Source organism: Sorex araneus, chromosome 2 (genome assembly GCF_027595985.1).
Source record: "Sorex araneus isolate mSorAra2 chromosome 2, mSorAra2.pri, whole genome shotgun sequence".
In the NCBI taxonomy this organism is placed as follows: Eukaryota; Metazoa; Chordata; class Mammalia; order Eulipotyphla; family Soricidae; genus Sorex; species Sorex araneus.
The window spans coordinates 34,368,285-34,389,106 of NC_073303.1; the positions used below are offsets into that span (position 1 = coordinate 34,368,285).

The window sequence follows — 20,822 nt, forward strand, 5'->3', positions numbered from 1 at the left end:
GAAGGACTGCACTCATTTGTGGAGTATAGAATAACATCACGTGAGGCTGACACCCAAGGACAGTAGATACAAGGCCCAGGAGGATTGCCCCATAGCGGGAAGCCTGCTTCATGAGCGGAGGGGAGAAGGCAGATGGAATAGAGAAGGGATCACTAAGAAAATGATGGCTGGAGGAATCAGTCAGAATGGGAGATGCATGCCGAAAGTAGATAATGGACCAAACATGATGACCTCTCAGTGTCTGTATCGCAAGCCACAATGCCCTAAAGTTGAGAGAGTATGGAGAATATTGTCTGCCATGGGGCATGGGGGGGTGGGAAAGGGGGGGTATACTGAGGATACCAGTGGTGGGGAATGTGCACTGGGGGAGGGATGGTGTTTGATCATTGTGTGATTGTAACCCAAACACAAAAGCTTGTAACTATCTCACGGTGATTCAATAAATTTTAAAAAACATAAAAATTTAAAAATTTAAAAAAAATAGTAGTGATATTATTTAGAACTGTCATTATCACAGTCACTGTCATCCCGTTGTTTATCCATTTTCTCAAGCAGGCACCAGTAACATCTCCATTTTGAGACTTCTTGTTACTGTTTTTGGCATATCGAATACACCATGGGTAGCTTGCCAGGCTCTGACATGTGGGGGAGATACTCTCGGTAGCTTGCCAGGCTCTCTGAGAGGGGCAGAGGAATCAAACCCGGGTCGGCCTCGTGTAAGGCAAACACCCTACCGCTGTGCTATCGCTCCAGCCAGTATTTAGGACTACCACAAGAAAAGAAAATTAAAAAAAATTTTAAATTGGAAACAACAAAAAAAAAAACCCAGTAACAATAATGGGCCTCATTCCCCTGACCCTGAACGCAGCAGGGACGAATGGAGACGTTACTGGCGCCCACTCGAACAAATCGATGAGCAACTGGATGACAGTGACACAGTGATACAGTGAAACCTTACAGCACAAGGCTTTGTGCCCCACAACATGCTTTTCTTTTTTTCTCTCTCTCTTTTCAGATATTCTTCCTTATTTAATCTGGTTGCCAGAGACAGACAAAAAGCACTGGGAGTTTCTTCTCTTTGCATCCTAGTGCAAACCAAAAGACGAACAGCAAACTGTGCATGGTCTATGGGTGGATGCAAAAAATGTTTCTCTTTTGATTTTGCTTTTTACTTTTCTTTCTAGGATACTCCTGGCTCAGGGAGTGCTTCGGGCAGTGTTCCAGGGACCATGTGGAACCAGAGACCAAACCTTGATCTCTAGGATGCAGTATCCACTCCACCCAGTGAGCTGCCTTTCTGCCCTCTTCTGAGCGCTCAGTCTCTGCCTGTCCCCTGCCAGCATCCCTTAGACGTATCCTCTTTCTCCCACTCAAGGAGGCTCCTGAGGCTCATCTCATCCGCCATCGCTGGTCATTAACATGTACATGGTAAGGATTTTTATTCGCCCTCTCAAGTCTAAAGTCTCTAAATCTAAATTCACATTTCTGCATAAATGGTGCACACTCCTTAACAAATTCATAAATTCTATTAACCAACCTGCCTTCCCACGTGGACCTGGTCTTCAATTTTGATCTCTAATACAACTTTTCTCTTTCACTCGGTCACCCTGAACTAACAAATCCAATTGCCTCTGCCTACCTCCTCAAATATCTAGTGGCCAAAACCACCCACAGTCTATTTCTGAAATTTCATCCTGACTCTTTCCATTTTCAGATCTAAGGTGGACCCTAAGTATTTCTGACTAGAACTAAGAAACCATGTAGACGAGTATCCATTATACGTGATAGAGAGTTAAAATAGAGACTCTGAGGATTAGTAAAGCAAAGTTACTACCATCAAGGAAAGAAATCAAAGAGAGATGAAGAATGATAACATACTGTGACAGGAACATTCAAAATTAAAGCAAACCCCACAAGAGACGTCAATCTTTTTCCTATCTAATCTAATCCTCCAACTATCTGAATTATTCTTCCAGAATACAAACCAGATCATGTCATTCCTCTGTTATAAAACCATTGATTCCACAACACAGATTTTATTACATAAAGTACAAACTTCATACCATGTGAGCACTTCAGTCTGGCCTGACCTACATAAAAGCATTATTTATTATGTTTCTTTCATTTCATGCTCCAAACCCAGTTATAAATGAAAATACTTTCACAACTTCTAATGTCCATCCACTCTACTGCCAGGAGTATGTCTGTGCCCACCAGAAGTTCTAACCTGTTTTCAATCAAGCCTCTCCCAAAAACTATCATTAGCCTTCTCTGCCAGTATGTTTTTTAAAAGAAGACATTATAATATTTAGCACTTTGTACTGAAATTTTTCTCTTTCTACAACTAGACTATGAGAATCTTAAGGATGGAAATTACGTGTTGTTGTTCTCTGCATTCTTAAATTTCTGAGAGACAGCAAATACTCAAGAGAGGGAAAATAAATTACTAAAAAGTGATTTTCTAAATCACTAAAAGAGTTTCTCTGAGAAGGTGAATACAACTTAAGGTTTGGAGGATAAGAAGCAACCATCTAAGCAAGATCGGAGGGTGGGGGAATTCTGCAGATGGAAAGCACTTCTTTATGTGCAACAATTCTGAAGCAGAAATGCTCTTGGCAATTTGAAGGATGACAGAGAAATAAGGCTGGCGAAAGAGTTAATTCTAGAGAAGCAAGCCTGGCTTTATAGGCAGGAATCATGGTGGAATCCTGTGGAAACCTGCATTCATTTTATGATTTATAACTGACTTCTTTTGTTGTGTAATGATGTTTTCCTGATGTTCTCTATGGGGATCTCAGAAGTAAAATTTTTTCACTGCTTTGGCAAAGTAGTATAGGCAATAATCATCTTATGTTCTCACTTTCATTCACCCAAGAGCCAACCAACTTCTCTGAAAATAAATGGGCCCTTAATAAAAAGCCACAGTCTTAATGGCTACTAAGAAAAAGAAAAAACTGGCTTGAGTGATATTACAGCAGGTAAGGTTCATGTCTTGTATGCGGTGAACCTGGGTTCAATTTGTGGCATCACAGATGATTCTCAAAGCCTCGCCAGGAATAATTCCTGAGTGCAGAGCCAGGAATTACCCCAGGATCTTGCAAGAAAACCATCACTGTATTACTGTATTACTGTCATCCCATTGTTCATCGAGTTACTCGAGCGGGCGCCAGTAACGTCTCCATTCGTCCCAGCCCTGAGATTTTAGCAGCCTCTCTTTAATCATCTTTCCCAATGATTGGAGGCTCTTTCAGGGTCAGGGGAATGAGACTTGTTATTGTTACTGTGTTTGGCATATGGAATACACCACGGGGAGCTTTCCAGGCTCTTCCGTGTGGGCGAGATACTCTCCATAGCTTGCTGGGCTCTCCAAAAACCATACATATATTTTCCCTTTATGATGATGTGTTGCATGGACACTTTGCGGCTGTGCAGTCCATATGTTCACTAACGCATGAGGCTCGGCCCGAGCGTGTGGAAAGTGGCCTGGAGTGTGGCAGCAGTTGGGTAGTGGAGATCGGTTATGCTGATCGAGTATCTGCACTAAGAAAACCATAAAAGTACAAAACTACATAAAGAACAGTATAAAAATTGAGGGATTAACACTAACAACAACAAAAAAAATTTGCAGGCGGAGAGAGTACAGTGGGTAGGGTGTTTGCCTTGTATGAGACTCAGGTGTGATCCCCAGCATCACATATGGTCCCTCGAGCACCTCCAGGAGTGTTTCCTGAATACAGAGCCAGAAATAACCCCTGGGCATAACTAGTGTATTCCCAAAATAAAAAAAAATAAAACAGGGGCTGGAGTGATAGCACAGCAGGTACGGCATTTGCCTTGCATGTGGGAGACCCAGGTTGATTCCCAGCATCCCGTATGGTCCCCTGAGTACCGCCGGGAGTAATTCCTGAGTGCAGAGCCAAGAGTAACCCCTGTGCATCGCCGGGTGTTACCAAAAAGCAAAAAAAATGAATAAATAAAAATTTTTTTAATTTTTTAATTAAAAAATACTTTAGCCTAAAACAAAAGTTATCTATGTCCTGCAAGTTAAAGTCCAATTTCATACAATTTTGGTTTGCTTTGGGGACACATTGGGTGATGCTCAGGAATCACTCCTGGCTTTGTACTCAGAATCACTCATGGTGGGCTTGGGGACCATGTGGGTTGCCGGGGATCAAACCCATGTAAAAGCAAGATCTCTACACACTGTACTCTGGCTCCCAATTCCATACAAATTATAAGCTTTTCTCTAGTCACCGAGAGATAGCCATTAAAATACCTATCTGGGGGCTGGAGCAAGTAGGACGTTTGCCTTGCACACGGCCGACCCGGGTTCGATTCCCAGCATCCCATATTGTACCCTGAGTACCAGGAGTAATTCCTGAGTGCACGAGCCAGGAGTAACCCCCGTGCATTGCCGAGTGTGACCCAAAAAAAAAAAAAAAACCAACTATCTGATAACAGGTTAATATCCAAGACATATAAAGCACTGGTAGAACTTTACAAGGAAAAAACATCCAACCCCATCAAAAACTGGGGAGAAGAAATGAACAGAAACTTCCTCAAAGAAACAATAATGGCCAAAAGACACATGAAAAAATGCTCTACATCGCTCATCATCAGGGAGATGCAAATCAAAACAATGAGATATCATCTCACACCAAAGACTGACACACATCAAAAAGAAAAAGAACAAACAAATGCTAGCGTGGATGCGGGGAGAAAGGGATTCTTCTTCATTGTTGAAGGGAATGCTGACTGGTCCAGTCCTTTTTGGAAAACAATATGGGTATTCATCAAAAAGCTACAAATTGAGCTTCCATATGACCCAGCAATACCACTTCGGGGAATATACCCTGGGGGCCCAAAAACAGCAGAAATGCTATCTGCACTTCTATGTTCACTGCAGCACTATTCACAACAGTCAGAATCTGGAAACTACCTGAGTGCCCAAGATCAAATGACTGGTGAAAAAATTATGAACTGTATTCTACATAGTATTCTACACAATGGAATATACTATGCAGCTGTAAGGAAAATGAAATTATGCCTCCTACCCTCAACTCCCTAGTTTTCCAGTAGTTTGGCAGTCATACCCACAAACTGCCCCCAGCACCAGATAATCTCATCAACGGCCACAATCCAGAGACTCTCAAATAAAGCTCCCGGAAGAGAGCGACATATGCCTTACCCATATAAGTAAATCTGCTCTCTAACCATATTGTAAATTTCAGAATTCCTGGAGCCACAAATGCGACTGCATGACCTTTCATACTCTCTCCCACTGGTATACCAGAAGTAGCACATATTTGTTTGGGGTTAACATACATACTTGTAATCTCTTATACAAGGGCTTAAATGGCTCCAGGATGAAACACAACAGTCTTCACACACTTTGCTCATGGTGGTGGGAAGATGCATGTTGGTGGGGTTGGTGTTTGAATATTAAACACCTCATTGTGGTGTTTAACGTGGTGAGTCATTGTGAACAACTTTAAAAATAAAATTAAATTTAAAAAAGAATAATGAAGTTATGAAATTCACTTGTAAATAGATAACATGGAGAGTATCATGCTGAGTGAAATGAATCAAAAGGAGAGGGACAGACATAGAATGATTTAACTCATTTGTGGATACAAAAAAAAAAAAAACCCACAGAGCATGAGATTAATACCCAAGGACAGTAGAAATAAGAGCTAGGAGGATTGATCCACAGTTAGAAATCTGCCTGAGTGCTGAGAAAGAAAGCAGTTGGGATAGAGAAGGGACCACTATGACAAAGATAGTTGGAAATGATCACTCTGGATAAGAAGTGCATGCTGGAAATAGGTAAAGGAACAAACATGATAACCTCTCAGTGTCTGTATTACAAGCCATAATGCCTAAAAGAGATGAAGGGGAGGGAGAGAGGGAGGGAGAGACAGAGAGAGAAAATGAGAGAGAATGAGAGAGAGAAGGGGGGAGGGAGAGAGAGAGAGAGGGAGAGGAAGAGACAGAGACAGAAGAAAAGTGCCTGCCATAGAGACAAGCTGGGTAGAATGGCAGGAGGGAACCTGGGGACATTGGTAGTGGGGAATGAACACTGGTGGAGGGTTGGGTGTTGGAACACTGTATAACTGAAACCCGACCATGAACAGTTATGTAGCTCTGTATCTCGTGGTGATTCAATTAAAAAAGAAAGTAAGTATATAAATAGTGGTTGAAGAGAGAGTAGAGTGGGTAAGGCATTTGCTTTGCAGGTGGCCAATCCAGGTTCAATCTCTGGCATCCCATATTGTCCCCCGAGCACTGCCAGGAGTAATTCCTGAGCACAGTGCCAGAAGTATCCCGAGCATCATGGGGTATTGCCCAGAAAACAAAGTATATCAATAGCCAAGGCACTTTATGTACTATCTTGCCAATTTCACATGTTCAAACTGTCTGATTTGTCTTCTCACTCAAAAATTTAGGGGCTGGAGCAACAGCACAGCAGGTAGGGTGTTTGTCTTGCACGCGGCCGACCCGGGTTCGATTCCCAGCATCCCATATCATCCCCTGAGCACCGCCAAGGGTAATTCCTGAGTGCAGAGTCAGGAGTAACCCCTGTGCATCACCAGATGTGACCCAAAAACCAAAAAAAAAAAAAAAAAAAAAGTCACCAGGGGTCATTCCTGAGCAGAGCTCTGCATGCTCAGGGATAGCCCCTGAAGTACACAAACCAGGTGCTACCCAAACCATGCACCCGCCCACCCTCTCAAAGTGGAAGTTTATCCAAAGTACAAATCTGTCTTGAAATACATCAAAGCTGGTTAGAGAACAGTTGCTGTTATTTGAAGTCACCGATATAATCACGTTCTTACCTAATCTGAGTTCTCCGAAGTTCCCACACCCTATCTTCTTGCCAACCCTGAAGTTGGGTCCCACCATTAGAACCCCAGAGGACGATGAGCCCGGTGGTCGAGAACAATGTGCACTCCTCTGTGCCAGGGGCTTAGCTGTCCGTTGCCGTTCATCCTTTTCCCTACTAGGATGGTCCATGATCTTACTCGACAGTCAGTACAAGCAGTCTCAGTGTGTATACTTCTCTTCAATATAAAAGTATAGTCAAATAAAATGTAGTCAGAGAAAGATAAGTTCTTCTTTGGGTACCATATTTACGTTCTAATATATCTCCAGGAGATGAAAAACCATTGATTAGTTCTTGGAGTTTGTAGATTTCATGCATAGGAGGATAGTTTGTAACCTAGGTAAAAGTCAAGAAAACATACAGTTAAAAGTTAAAATTATTAAATAAATTGAGAGTTAGTACTAGTAAGAATAGATCCTATCCAAAAACAAGCAAAGTGATGGCTCCATGATATGGGACTTGGTTTTATATCTTCCAAGAGTTTAACCCGGGGGCCAGAAAGACAGTATACCAGGTGCGGCCCATACACCACCCAAAAAGAAAAGGAACCAAACAAACAGAGTAACGAGACAGCTGACCTGGATTAGATTCGCAGCACCCCAGATGGTCCCGGGAACCAGCCAGAAGTGCCCTGCCAGGAGAGCTCAGCCCTAAGCAAGCCAAGTGCAGCCCCCAAAACAAAATAGTAACAATAACAGCCCAACAATTTAACCTTTTGAAACAGTAATCCAATAGGCTGGAGATCAGGTATGAAAAGGGAACACAAAATATGCTTTTTTCTAGTAGTGTCCATAAGACCCAAGAGAGATCTATTTGTTAACTTTGTTGTTGTTGTTGTTGTTGTTACATTAACAAAGATGATGGCAAGATTAAGATAATTTTTTTAAAGGAGGACAATTTAATTAAATGTTCTCTTTTTAAAAACATTGCAATAATCGGGCCGGAGCAATAGCACAGCGGGTAGGGCGTTTGCCTTGCACGCGGCCGACCCGGGTTCGATCCTCGGCATCTCATATGGTCCCCCAAGCACTGCCAGGAGTAATTCCTGAGTGCAAAGCCAGGAGTAACCCCTGAGTATTGCCGGGTGTGACCCAAAAAGCAAAAAAAAAAATTTTTTTAAATAGTAAAAAAAAACATTGCAATAATCCTATCAGAAAGGTTTACTCCCTGCCTCCCCCACTGATTGCCCTCCCCCAACCCTCACCCACTGATCAAGCACGAGAACAGTCAATCTGAAGCAAATCTTTTTGCTATATGCCATTGTAACTAATGTCAGATGATGATGTCTCATTGCTATTTTGATTTGCCTTTCCCTGATAATTAGTAATAATGAAGAATTTTTCGTTTTAATCATTTCTCCCCAAAAAGTTTAAATACACTGTAGTTTACCAAGTTATTCAAGATACATGTTCCACGCATTCAATATCCCAACACCAATCCCACAATGATGAACATTTTTTCATCTTGTTAGCCATGCTTGTTTTCTTCATCTGTTCATCTCATCTCTCTACACTTGCTTATTTAGGGGAAGAGATTACACCTAGAGGTACTCGAAGTTTACTCCTGGCTCTGCACTCAGGGATCATTCCTAGTTGGCCGCAGGGATCACTCCCAGCTGGCCTCAGGGATCACATACGGTGCCAGCCAGGGATTAATCCTGGGTCTGCTATGGGCAAGACAAGTGCCCTACCCACTGGACTACAGTTTGGCTCCTCCTCTAATGTTTTGATAGAATTTATGTTGGTTTGTTTTGGGCCACATGGTACTCAGTGGCTATTCAGGGGTGACCCTTCATGGTTCACCATATGTGGTGCTGGGACTTGAATTGGCAATACCCACATGCAAGGCAAGTAAGCATCTTACCTCCTGTGCTCTCTCTCTAGCCTGTTTGGTGGTTTTTTTTGTTTACTGAGTTTTGTGAGTGCTTTATATATTTTGGATATTATCTTTTATCTCATGTGCTGTGTGCAAATATTTTCTCCCATTCACCACGATGTCTTTTTATGGTGTGGATTCTTCTTAATCTGATTTCTTCCACTGTGACTGTGCTGTCTTTATGAGTACTGTTATGTCTAGAGGACAGATACTATTCCCTGGAGCTGTGAAGCTTCTGTGAGCACTCAGTTTGGCCTTCCGCCCAATTTCTTTCTAGAAACAGACTATCCCAATTGGATCTGTGCTGCTGGAATTTCTTTGCTCTAAAAATAGGAAACTCAGTTATCTTACTGTTTTGAAGATGTTTTAACTCTACAAAATTCGTGTCTCAAAACCCAACCTCAGTAGCATTTATTCTGTTTGTTTTGCATGTTTGTTTTTGGGGATCAAACCCAGTGAAGTTCAGAACTTACTCCTGGTTCTGTGCTCAAGAAGCGTTTGGGGATTGAACCTGGTTGGCCAAATGCAAGGCAAGTACCCTATCAACTGTCCTCTTTCCAGCCCCTCAGGTGCATTCCTAATTAAATGAATTGAGCTAACCAAAAGTAATCTACCAATTACGGAGAATAATTTAAACTTATTTCCCTTAAAATCAAACTGAATTCTGACTCAGAAACTGCCAAACTAAATGGAATGGCTTCTTTGATTGTATTTTTGGCCTCTCCAAATTTTATCTGGAGTTTAAAACCCTTAACAAAATAAAATTCTATGATTAGATTAAAACAAAGCCAAATGGCTTCCCCAGCCCCCTCCCTCTCCCTCCTTCAACTCTTGTCCTTCATCTCTAGCCCCATGTGCTCTGGTGCCATCTCTATCCTTCCTTCTGCAAAGCCTCCTCTTTCCCTGGAACCTCGCTCTACCTGCCTTCTTCCTCCTCATACTTACCAGAAGCTTCTTTTTGAAGTCATGCCTTCTTTGGGAGGACAAGAAGGGGGGGGGCGGGCAGTGAGTAGAGTGTTTGCCTCACATGTGGCTAACCCAGGTTTGATTCCCAGCATCTCATATGTTCCCCCCGGGCACCAGCAGGAGTAATTCCTAAGTGCAAAGCAAGGAGTAACCCCTGAATATTCCTGGGTGTGACCCAAAAAGCAAAAAAAAAGGAAGAATAAGGAAAGAAGGGGCTGGAGTGATAGCACAGCGGGTAGGTCGTTTGCCTTGCACATGGCTAACCCAGGTTCTATTCCCAGCATCCCATATGGTCCCCCGAGCACCACCAGGAGTAATTCCTGAGTGCAGAGCCAGGAGTAACCCCTGTGCATCACCAGGTGTGACCCAAAAAGAAAAAAGAAAAGAATAAGAAAGAAGAAAGGAGGAGTGGGGGAGGGCACCCAGGGATAGTGATAGAAGAATATACTGGCCTTTGGTTTTGCGTGTAGTATATTAACATTAGAACTACTGTGAAATCATGAGAGCTTGAATTTTTAAAAAAGGTTTACTGGCTTTTTTGTTTGTTTGTTTGTTTGTCTTTCGGTCATACCCAGTGGTGGTCTGGAGTTACTCCTGGCTCTGTACTCAGGGATCACTCCTGGTGGGATTTGGGGACCATACAGAATTCCTGAGATTGAAGTTGGGTTGGCAGAGTGCAAGCCCTACCAGCTGTACCAGCTCAGGGCCCCTCGATTTTTTAAAAAAAAGGAATCCTACGAGTTCAATTCCCAGCATCCCATATGGTCCCCTGGGCATCGCCAGGGGTAATTACTGAGTACAAAGCCAGGAGTAACCCCTGTGCATCACTGGGTGTGACCAAAAAAGCAAATAAAAAAAGGAAATCTACCTCTGTGATACAAGCATACTGATAAAATGTGCTTAAACAGAAAAATGAAAAAGTAATCTTCAAAGGATCCAAACAAACCTCAGAACTAACTTTCCCTAAAATCAGTTAAATAGTGGGCCTAATTAAGTGCTCCCAGTGGTATGCTGCCTACAGGTCAACCTATACCTGCAGGGCGATTACATTAGCAGCCCAATGGTGCCTTCAGACAGCCTGATACCCCCAAATTGCCACTGTGCCTTTGGCTGGACCTCAACAACTTGGGGACAAGTTTATCAAGAAAATAAACAGCTGAAAGTTAGTATGTGGGAGCCATGCCCACAATCCACCTCCAGCTCAGCTATATAAGCTCATTTATTGGCCTTATTTCAGAGAACCATAAATAAATCTTGAAAGAGATATTAAAAAAAAAACAAAAACCCGAAGTTAATCTCAGATGCACTCATAGCTGAATAGACTGGGATAAATCGGAGGGGGATGGGTTAGTCTGGTGCCCACCCAAGCAGAGCCCCCGGCAGCCACTTGCTTCCACAATCCAAAATAGCCACCATCCCACCGGCCTGACTCCACCGTCTCAGGACAGACCTCACCAAGATACAGTCTGCTGAAAATTCGGGTGTGCAGGTTTTGTGACTGGAATTTCCACGCTTTCTCAGAGTAGGGATGGCAATCTCCCGCCACTTCCCAATACTCCTGGAAGCACTGGCAGTCACCCCACGAACCAACTCCAGTGCCACCATATAAGCTCTACTACCAGCCTTGCTTCAAAGACCCATAAAAAAAATCTCGAAAGAGATCAAAAGCTGAGGGGCTGGAGCAATAGCACAGCGGGTAGGGCGTTTGCCTTGCACACGGCCAACCCGGGTTTGATTCCCAGCATCCCATATGGTCCCCTGAGCACCGCCAGGAATTCCTGAGTGCAAAGCCAGGAGTAACCCCTGTGCATTGCCAGGTGTGACCCAAAAAGCAAAAGAATAAAATAAAATAAAAATTTAAAAAGCTGAAGTTAATCTCAGACCTGCATATGGCTAAACAGACCGGGGTAAATCAGAGGTGGGCGGGTTAGTCTGGTACCCACCCAAGAGAGCCCCCGGTAGCCACTAGCTTCCACAATCCAAAATGGCCACCATACGCCTTGCCTGACTCCACTGTCTCCAGATGCACCTTGCCAAGATATAATCTGCTGAAAATTCAGGTATGCAGGTTTTGTGACGGAAATCTCCAGGTTTTCTTTGAGGTGGGGTTGGGTTACCTCCCACCACCTCCCTGTACTTCTGGAAGCCTCAGAAGTCACATCACATCCTAAAACAGTCACATCACACCCAACTGAAAAGCTACCTCAACTTTACTGTCCCAATAAAAATACCGAGTGCCCTGAACAAACACCATGACCTCTTAGCACCTGTACTGCAAACCATAATGCACAAAAGGAAAAGGAGAGAGCGAGCAAGAGTAGAGTGCCTCTCACAGAGGGAGGCTGGGGCTGAGGGGATGGGGTGTTGGGAGATGGTGGTAGGGAAACAGGGAACATTGGCGGTGGGAAATGCGCACTTGGGGAGCGATGCTGGATCGTTGTATGACTGAAACCCAATTACAAACAGCTTTGTAGTGGTCTATCTCACGGATATTCTTTTTTAAAAATTAAAAAAAAAAAGTGTTCCCTAAAGTAACAGGGACCCCCCTCATATATATGCTGACTATTTGAACATACATATGACAAACTAAACATAGTTTACTTTTATTTCCACTATAAGGAAACCACAACATTCCAGAAACAATTTTAACAGTCAGGTACTCACAAGTTTGTGCCACTTGGCCAGTTTCACTAGATTTTCACTGAGTTTACTATCACCAATACTCTGATTTAGTCAAACATACCACCATTATTACTAAAAAACAATTAGCATTAAACAAAGATTTGCAAAGCCCTCCAAATTCCCTAAGAAATGCAAATTTGTAATACCTGGCCAAAAGCACTACTGCTAGTCCTGTAAATTCCAGGTACATTCTCAAAAGTATCCATAAATTCCCAGACTCTGAGATAATTACAGGACACCCAAAGCACCTGGCCCCCATTTATTTTGGTCTACAGCTTGATAAAAGGAGGTACGGTCTTAATATTATTCTAACTGATCCTATCAAAAATGAGCATATATTGGTAGAGCAATCAATCCACAGTGTGCTGCAGAGAAAAAAACTTTGAGTAACCCATCAGGCAACCTGGAGAATTCACATAAGTAAAGGCATCTCCAGACTAGCTCTCTTCGTTCAATTTCTAAAAAGGACCTATCTTGTATGACTAATGTAATCAGTGAGTATAATCTTCCTCAACTCACTCCCTCTTCTTCTCCACTTAAAAACTTAGAAGCACTTTGCAGGGTTAGAAAAAGCTAAAAGAGATTGGTGAGGCCTGTAGTTTGGAGGATTTGTGATAACCTCTCCCTGGGAGAAGCCAGCTACCTTACTGAGTTTTTTTAATCATAGTAGGCTAAGACAGAACTTTCAGAACACCTCTAATACCTCTGCACCAATCAGGACCCCGATTACCTAACCAGAGGGTACTTTTCAGTAGAGACTGTGTGGTGGAGTCCCCTCAACCCTCATACTAAAAAATCACCCCCACCCCCAGGATACGACATCATACTAGACTATGTATCAACTCCCATGTCACCCTTGTTTTCTGCTGGGCATAAAACCAGATTTCCACTCCTCTCTTCAAAGCCTGCTCTCAAGCCTGTGCTGGTAAGAAGGCTTCACAACTTAACTAGTTTTTATGCCAATAAAGTACCTTTTTCTAGAGAAAAAGCACAGTTGCTGCTGCGCCTTTTCAGAAGACATTAGCAAACCTTTGCATAGGAAGAGATTCTTATGACCACGAGATACATCTAAAGAAAGCACAGCAAAAATATAACTGAATTACTGAAATTAAAATGTGTAACATCTGGGCCAGAGCAACAGTACAGTGGGAGGGCATTGCCTTGCACACAGCCGACCAGGGTTCGATCCCTGGCATCCCATTGGGTCCCCTCAGCACCACTAGGAGTGATTCCTGAGTGCAGAGGTAGGAGTAACCCCTGAGCATTGCCGGGTGTTACTCAAAAAGCCAAAAATAAATAAATAAAGTAAAATAAAATGTATAGCATCTGATAAGATCACTTCCCCAAGATGTCAGGAACGAAATCTCCTTGAATGACTAACATTTGAAAAGGTTCTCTGCCAATCTTCCTTACTACTCTAATTCGATCTCAATAATATTGTTTCCATCTGTGCACTTTCCGGAAACTCCAACAGATGATTTTAGAATTCTGGGGCCAGTGAGATAGTATAGCAGTAGGGTGCTTGGCCTTGCATGCAGCCAACCCAAGTTCGATCCCTGACCAGAGCCAGAAGTAACCCCTGAGCATAGCTGGGTATGGCAAAAAATAAACAAACAAAATATCAGAATTCTCTTATTTACTGGATTACCTGGTTTAAACCTATTATTAGGGGCTGGAGCGATAGCATAGTGGGTAGAGCATTTGCCTTGCATGCGGCTGACCCGGGTTCGATTCCCAGCATTCCATATGGTTCCCTGAGCACCTCAAGGAGTAATTCCTGAGTGCAAAGCCAGGAGTAACCCCTGAGCATTATTAGGTGTGACCCAAAAAGAAAAAAAAATTAAACCTATTATTATTAATAATGTGGCAGAGTCTACTGGTGACTGCCCCCAATATTGAGTCTCTCCTTTGCTTAGTAGGGAATGTTCTTGATCCCAAAGATAGCTCAATGGGCTGGAGCACGAACTATGCATGTCTGAGGCCTTAGCTGGGTCCTTGGCAACACCTGCCCACCTCGCAGCACTGCCAAATGACCCCCAAGAATTAAGCCAGGAGTAGCCACAGAGCACCATACGTGGCTCAAAAAGCAGAAAATAGGGGGCTGGAGCAATAGCACAGAGGTAGCACGTTTGCCTTGCACGTGGCTGACCCGGGTTCGAATCCCAGCATCCCATATGGTCCCCTGAGCATCGCCAGGAGTGATTCCTGAGTGTAGAGCCAGGAGTAACCCCTGTGCATTGCCGGGTGTGACCCAAAAAAAAAAAAAAAGAAAAACCAGAAAATAAAAGAGAAAGTAAAGGAAAGCACAGTTTTATTTTGGCCAGCAATATGCTCCTCTAAAATACATTTTATAACTATCTTACAGCAAAGAGCCAGTGAGGTTGCTAGGGGGACTTTCATGAATCACCTTAAGATTTGCCCTAATAGCTTCCATGTGTTCAGCTCCAACCCCCATCTTTCCTCCTACAAGCAATCTGTGTGAGTTGGTGTTCCGAACATCCAGCTTGGTCCATGATGTTAGCCAAATGCTAAAGACGGTGATACTGAAAACTCTCATTAGGACCATGAAGGCCAAGCACTGAATTCAGCAACACAGCACCTGCTTCCCATGCACAGTGTGGACCTGGGTCCAATCCCCAGCTCAGTAGTATCTGAAATCCTGACTGATGAAAGATAACTTCCAAAATCAGTCCTCACATGTCAACCTCTAGACTCTTTAATGAAGAAGAAAAATAAGTGTCCCTTCATGTAAGTTGCTATTAATGAAGCTGCTCATTAATCTCTACTTAGGATTGCAAAAATCAATCCTCATCTGAATCAGTTACTGTTTTCTGGCATTGCCCAATGCCCTAAAAGTGCATTTTATTCTATTAGTATGAATATACCAATTTTTTAATTGAATCACTGTGAGATAAAGCATTACAAAATTGTTCATGATTGTTTTTCAGTCATACAATGTTCCAACACCTATCCCTCCGCCAGTATAATTTCCCAGCACCAGTGTCCCCAGTTTCTCTCCCACCCCTTTTGGTTATTGTTTTGCAAGGTGTGAAATTTTCCATTCTTTATTTACTTCTCTCCAAAACTATTTTGTCTCTGAAAACCATAGTTGTGGGATCAGAGAGATTATATAGTAGACAGTACACTTGACATACTCACAGACGACCCAGGTTCAGTTCCCAGCACCCCACAGGGTTCCCTGGGCCCCACCAAGAATGATCCCTGAGTGCAGAGCCAAGGAGTAAGCCCCAACTCTGCGAAATGGATATGGTCCCAACTCTGCAAAAATGTATCTGAGGTCAAGGATATGAACCAAGTGAGAGAACAGGCCCAGTCGCCCGAGCATCTTTCTGGAGAGAATGTTCCTCCAGAAAGGTCTGAACCCACTGGTCTTTGCATGGGTATAACAACAAGCCATAATCACTCAAACAAAGCTTGGACAGTCCCACACTCCCCCAACAGAGAAACAGACAGAAACAGAGACAGAGCTGGGAGGGCCTATTTCAAATGATAAGCATTCAAGGAAATTTTCTTTCTCCCTTTACTCACTTTACTTTAGTCAGCCAGAGCTGCGAGGAAGTTTTCCATCTGTCTCTCTTTGCCAAAATAAATAAATGGTTTTGCTACGTCCTTTTACTCAAAACACATGTAGGTATGTAGGTAGGTGGGGGGAGGGAGGGTAGTCTCTCTGTGTGTGTGTGTGTGTGTGTGTGTGTGTGTGTGTGTGTGTGTGTGTGTGTGTGTGTGTGTGTGTGTGTGTGTGTGTGTGTGTGTTTTGGTTTGGAGATGTTCTGATTTTAAGGCAGTAGATCACTGACCTGATTCCCTATATACTGCAGGGCTTCTGTGCTTTGTCTTTTCAATCTAATACATATTTAAAAGTAAAAGTGAAGAGTGGAGAGTAGGTACCGGGTTTAAGATGTTTGCCTTGCTTGTGCCTAACTCGGTTTGATCCCCAGCACCGCACGGGATCTCCTAGAACCGTGGGCAGTGAACCTGAACACAGAGTCAGGTGCCCAAATCTCCCCTGCCTTCTCAAAAAATACAAGTCATCAGAGAACAGCAATGTGGTACCAGAGCAACAGTACAGTGGGTGAGGCGCTTACCACGCACACAGCCAACCCAAGTTCGATCCCTGGCATCCCATATGGTCCCTTGAGCACCACCAGGAGTGATCCCTGAGAAATGAGTCAGGAATAATCCCTGAGCATCACTGGAAGTGGCCCCTAAACCACAAAAAGGTTTTCAAAAAAAATTTTAAAAAGGAAAGTGAAAGAAAATAGCAATGCCCTTAGGGTGGCAGATGCTTATAAACCCATGAACTTAAATTCTCTTTGAGTTTCTTATCTTAATTTGTTGGGGGGAGGGGTCATTTCTAGCTATGATTAAAAAAACAGATTATTTTCTTTTTGTTTATTTTTGGAGCACGTCAGTAGTGCTGGGGATGGGAGCCAGGCAGTGCCTGACGTGGTGCTCATGCTGCCTCCCAGCCCTGTTCAAAAGGAGATCCCCATGCAGTGACAGAGTCCAAACCAGAGCTCCCACCTGCACAGCATGTGTTTCAGCCCTCTGAGTCAGCTCCCTGGCTGGCTGGCCCATTTAAAATCATTTTTCAGCGCTGGAGCGATAGAACAGCAGGTAGGGCACTTGCCTTGCACACAGCTGACCCGAATTCAATCCCCAGCATCCCATATGGTCCCCTGAGCACTTCCAGGAGTAATTCCTGAGTGCAGAATCAGAGTAACCCCTGAGCAATGCTAGGAGTATCTTCCCCCCACACACACAGAAATTATTTTTTCAGTGCTAGGGATCGAACCTAGCACCTCAACATGCAGAACAAGCATTCTAAGAGCCGGAGAGACAGTACAGTAAGGAGCGACAGTACAGGTAAGGAACCTGCCTTGCACACAGCTGTCCCCAGTTCAACCCCTATACTGCATATGGTTCCCTGAGCACTGTTAGCAGTAGTACCCGAGCACAGAGGCAGGAATAAACCCTAAGCACAACTTGTGTAGCCCCACCTCAAAACAAGAGGGGCTCAAAGAGATGGTACAGGGGTTAAGGCATTTTTCTTGTATGCAGGTATAGAGAGATTTATTCAATCCCCAGCACCACAGACGGACCTCTGAGCACTGTCAAGGGCCACTCCTAAATAAACAACAATGACGTATGTGTACTAAGATGGTGAAATACTCATTTCCTTTTCATTCTGTTTCTATTATATATGGGCTTTTGTTGGTGCTCTTTGGGTTGCCTCCAGAAGTGATCAGGGTCTAGTCCTGGCTTGGTGCTTGGGGTGCGGAAGATGCGCAGAGGAGCACAGGGTGTCTGGGATTGAAACTGGGCCTCCCACACGCAAAGCTTATGCTCTAGCCCATCAAGCGATCTCCTTGGCTCCTTACTTATGCAATTAAATGAATACCACCATCAATTCAAACTGGCTAAGTTACCTTTTTCTCCCTGAGCTGAAAACTATTCATACAACTATGCACTTACCTATTCATCCTATATTATCAAGTCTATCAGCTAGTCTCTTGTTTAACTGTTTCAGAACGTTAGAAATTTCTATGAGCAATCAACAAATAGCCATCATGTTTTTTCTTTATAAACTACAGAAAGCTATACCATTCTCTGTGGCTGTCAGAAATCAGCCAGAAGCATATTTTGTGAACAAAATGAACACAAAACCAACATCACAACGTGACAAAGAGAAAATCAAACTGAAGCCACTGAACTATAAATGACTATTTCTTCAAAACACCTCCTCTGCAAGAAAGTACATCAAGATAATTTCACAAGCTCAAGATCAGGGAAAACAGACTCACCAATGGGTTCAAGTGGAAAGGTCATGAACAAATTGAGGAAAACAGTAAAACCTAACTCAGTTCTTTTTATTGTCAAAATAAGAAAGAAAGAATCACGACAAGGGGGGAGGGGGACTCTCATCAGAGATTTGAGGCCATGCACAGAACTCTTTTTTTTTTTAATTTTTTATCAGTGAATCACTGTGAGATAAAGTTACAGACTTACAAACTTTCATGCTTGCCAGAACTCTTTTCTTCCATCCCTGTCTTCCTCTACAGTTACAAGTCAAAAGGAGAGGCTAACAAAGGACAAAACGTAGGGCACATGCCTGGTACAGGTCTACCTAGATTCAATCCTGGGCACCACATATGGCTCCCTTTAGCACAGCCAGGAGTGATCCCTAAGTACAGCTGGGTGTGACCCAAAAACCAAAAACTAAAAACAAAAGTAGGGGCTGGAGTGATAGCGCAGTGGGTAGGGCATTTGCCCTGCATGTGGCCAATCCAGGTTTGATTCCCAGCATCCCATATGGTCCCCTGAACACCGCCAGGAGTAATTCCTGAGTGCATGAGGAGCCAGGAATAACCCCTGAGCATCGCCGGGTGTGACCCCAAAAAAAACAAAAAATAAATAAATAAAGTAAAAGGAGGAGGTGAGCAGGTCAAAAAAAGAGAGTAGACAAAAGCCAGCCATAATTTGCAGGAGAACTTCCTGAATACACAAAAGTTTGGGTTTTACTTGTTCTTATGACTACACATCAAACAGAATATGAAAAGCCTTTATTTTTATCTTATTTATTATTTTATTTATTTTTATCTGTCAGCGTGGCCAGAGTGTTTGGATCAGGGGGTCCTGGGGAGGGTTAGCAGCAAGTTAGGCACTTTAACCACTGTTACTAGCCTGAATTCTGGGGGTTGGAGCAATTGTACGGCAGGCAGAGTGCTTGGCTTGCATGCAGCCAATGCAGGCTCAATCCCCAGTATGCCATAAAGTTGCTGGAGCCACACCAGAAGTGATTCATACGCACAGTCAAGAGTAATGCAATGGTGGGGATCAAGCCGGAAACTCCTTCTTGCAAAACACACATTCAGTCTGTTGAGACACTTCTCCAGCTGAGACTCTGCATTGAATTCATGAGAATCTACTCATTCTTCCAGGTCAATAAGCAGAGAAATATGCCCTTAACTAAAAATAACCAAGAAAAGCAATCAAAACATGTTGAAATATGGGAGGCTAGTGTGATAGTATAACAGGTAGGGCGCTAGCCTTATACAGATGACCCAGGTTCAATCCCTGGCACCACATGTGTGGGCCCCTTAGCCCCACCAGGAGTGATAACTTCAGTGCAGAGTCAGCAGTAAGCCCTGAGCACTACCAGGGTTGATTCAACCAGCCCTCCAACCCCCCCAAAAAAAGAGTAAGTTCTCCGGCCAAGAGATAGTTCAGTGGGTAAAGTGCTTGCCCTGAGTATGCCAAATCGGGTTCAACCTCTAGCACTACATTCCATCCCCAGAATACCTCCAGGTGTGGCTCTGAAACAAAAGAAAACAAACAGTATTAAGAAGGACAGGTGTTTCTTCAAGTGTTTCTTTAATGTCAGGAAAGGCCCAGTGAGGAAAAGAACCATTAATAAGCCCACAATAAAGAAGCAAACAAGGAGGCTGGAGTGATAGCACAGCGGGTAAGGCGTTTGCCTTGCATGCAGTCGACCTGGGTTCGATTCCCAGCATCCCATATGGACCCCCGAGCACCGCCAGGAGTAATTCCTGAGTGCATGAGCCAGGAGTAACTTCTGTGCGTTGCTGGGTAAGCCAAAAAAGAAAAAGAAAAAAAAAGAAGCAAACAAAAATCACCCAAGGGCCAGGCATGTAGCTCAGTGATAGACCACTTGCTAATGTGTGTGGCCCTTATTAATATTCCTGGTACCACAAAGAAAAAAATAAAAATAACCCAAAATTTGTACATTACCATGGTTTTGTGAAGTATTAATTAAAACCAATCCTCCTGTAGTAGCTTGCTCAGAAGTCAAACATACACACGCCCACAGGATTCCCATGAGCCTGGGCCAAATTCAATTAGCAAGAGAGTGTAGGAAAACACAAAATTTTGTGCATTTGGCTGCATAAGGATCCATGTTTAAAACAATGCTTTACAGAACAAGAAAATGCTTGGGTTTCCCTTGCCATGTTTGCCTTTATGCCATTTGGTAACAATCACAAATCATTTAAATTTTATTTTTCAAGATTAAAGAGGAGGGACCAGAACAGTAATACAGTGGGCAGGGTGTTTGCCATGCATGAAGCCAGCCTGGTTTCAATCTCTGGTATCCCAAGTCAGCCAGGAGTTATCCCTGAGTACAGAGCCAGGAGCAACCCTGAGCGCTGCCAGGTTTACCCCCACCCCCGGCAAAAATAAAGAAAATAGAAAAAAAAGACTAAAGTACAGTACCTGAGGGCTGGAGCAAGAGCACAGCAGGTAGAGCGTTTGCCTTGCACACGGCCAACCTGCATTCTATTCCCAGCACCCCATAGGGTCCCCTGAGCACCACCAGGGGTAATTCCTGAGTGCAGAGCCAGGAGTAACCCCTGAGCATTGAGGGGTGCGACCCAAA

The 20,822-nt window shown here is 43.5% G+C and overlaps 1 protein-coding gene and 1 non-coding gene across 6 annotated transcripts in view; both read right to left on the reverse strand.

The window, feature by feature from the left end:
• CSNK1G1 (casein kinase 1 gamma 1) overlaps positions 1 to 20,822 on the reverse strand; it is a 161,413-nt gene that overhangs the window by 122,955 nt on the left and 17,636 nt on the right. For 4 of the 5 annotated variants that reach the window (XM_004619619.2, XM_004619620.2, XM_004619617.2 and 1 more), the window contains exon 2: positions 6,837 to 7,219. In XM_004619619.2, the coding sequence (XP_004619676.1) occupies positions 6,837 to 7,014 (178 nt within the window). In that variant the 5' untranslated portion in view covers positions 7,015 to 7,219. Of the gene's footprint in view, positions 1 to 6,836; positions 7,220 to 20,822 lie in introns of those variants that run through there. The other variant, XM_055126844.1, reaches the window with a different exon arrangement.
• On the reverse strand, positions 1,014 to 1,141 carry LOC129403012 (small nucleolar RNA SNORA31). Its single transcript, XR_008629003.1, has one exon. It is a non-coding gene; the product is annotated as a small nucleolar RNA SNORA31 (small nucleolar RNA).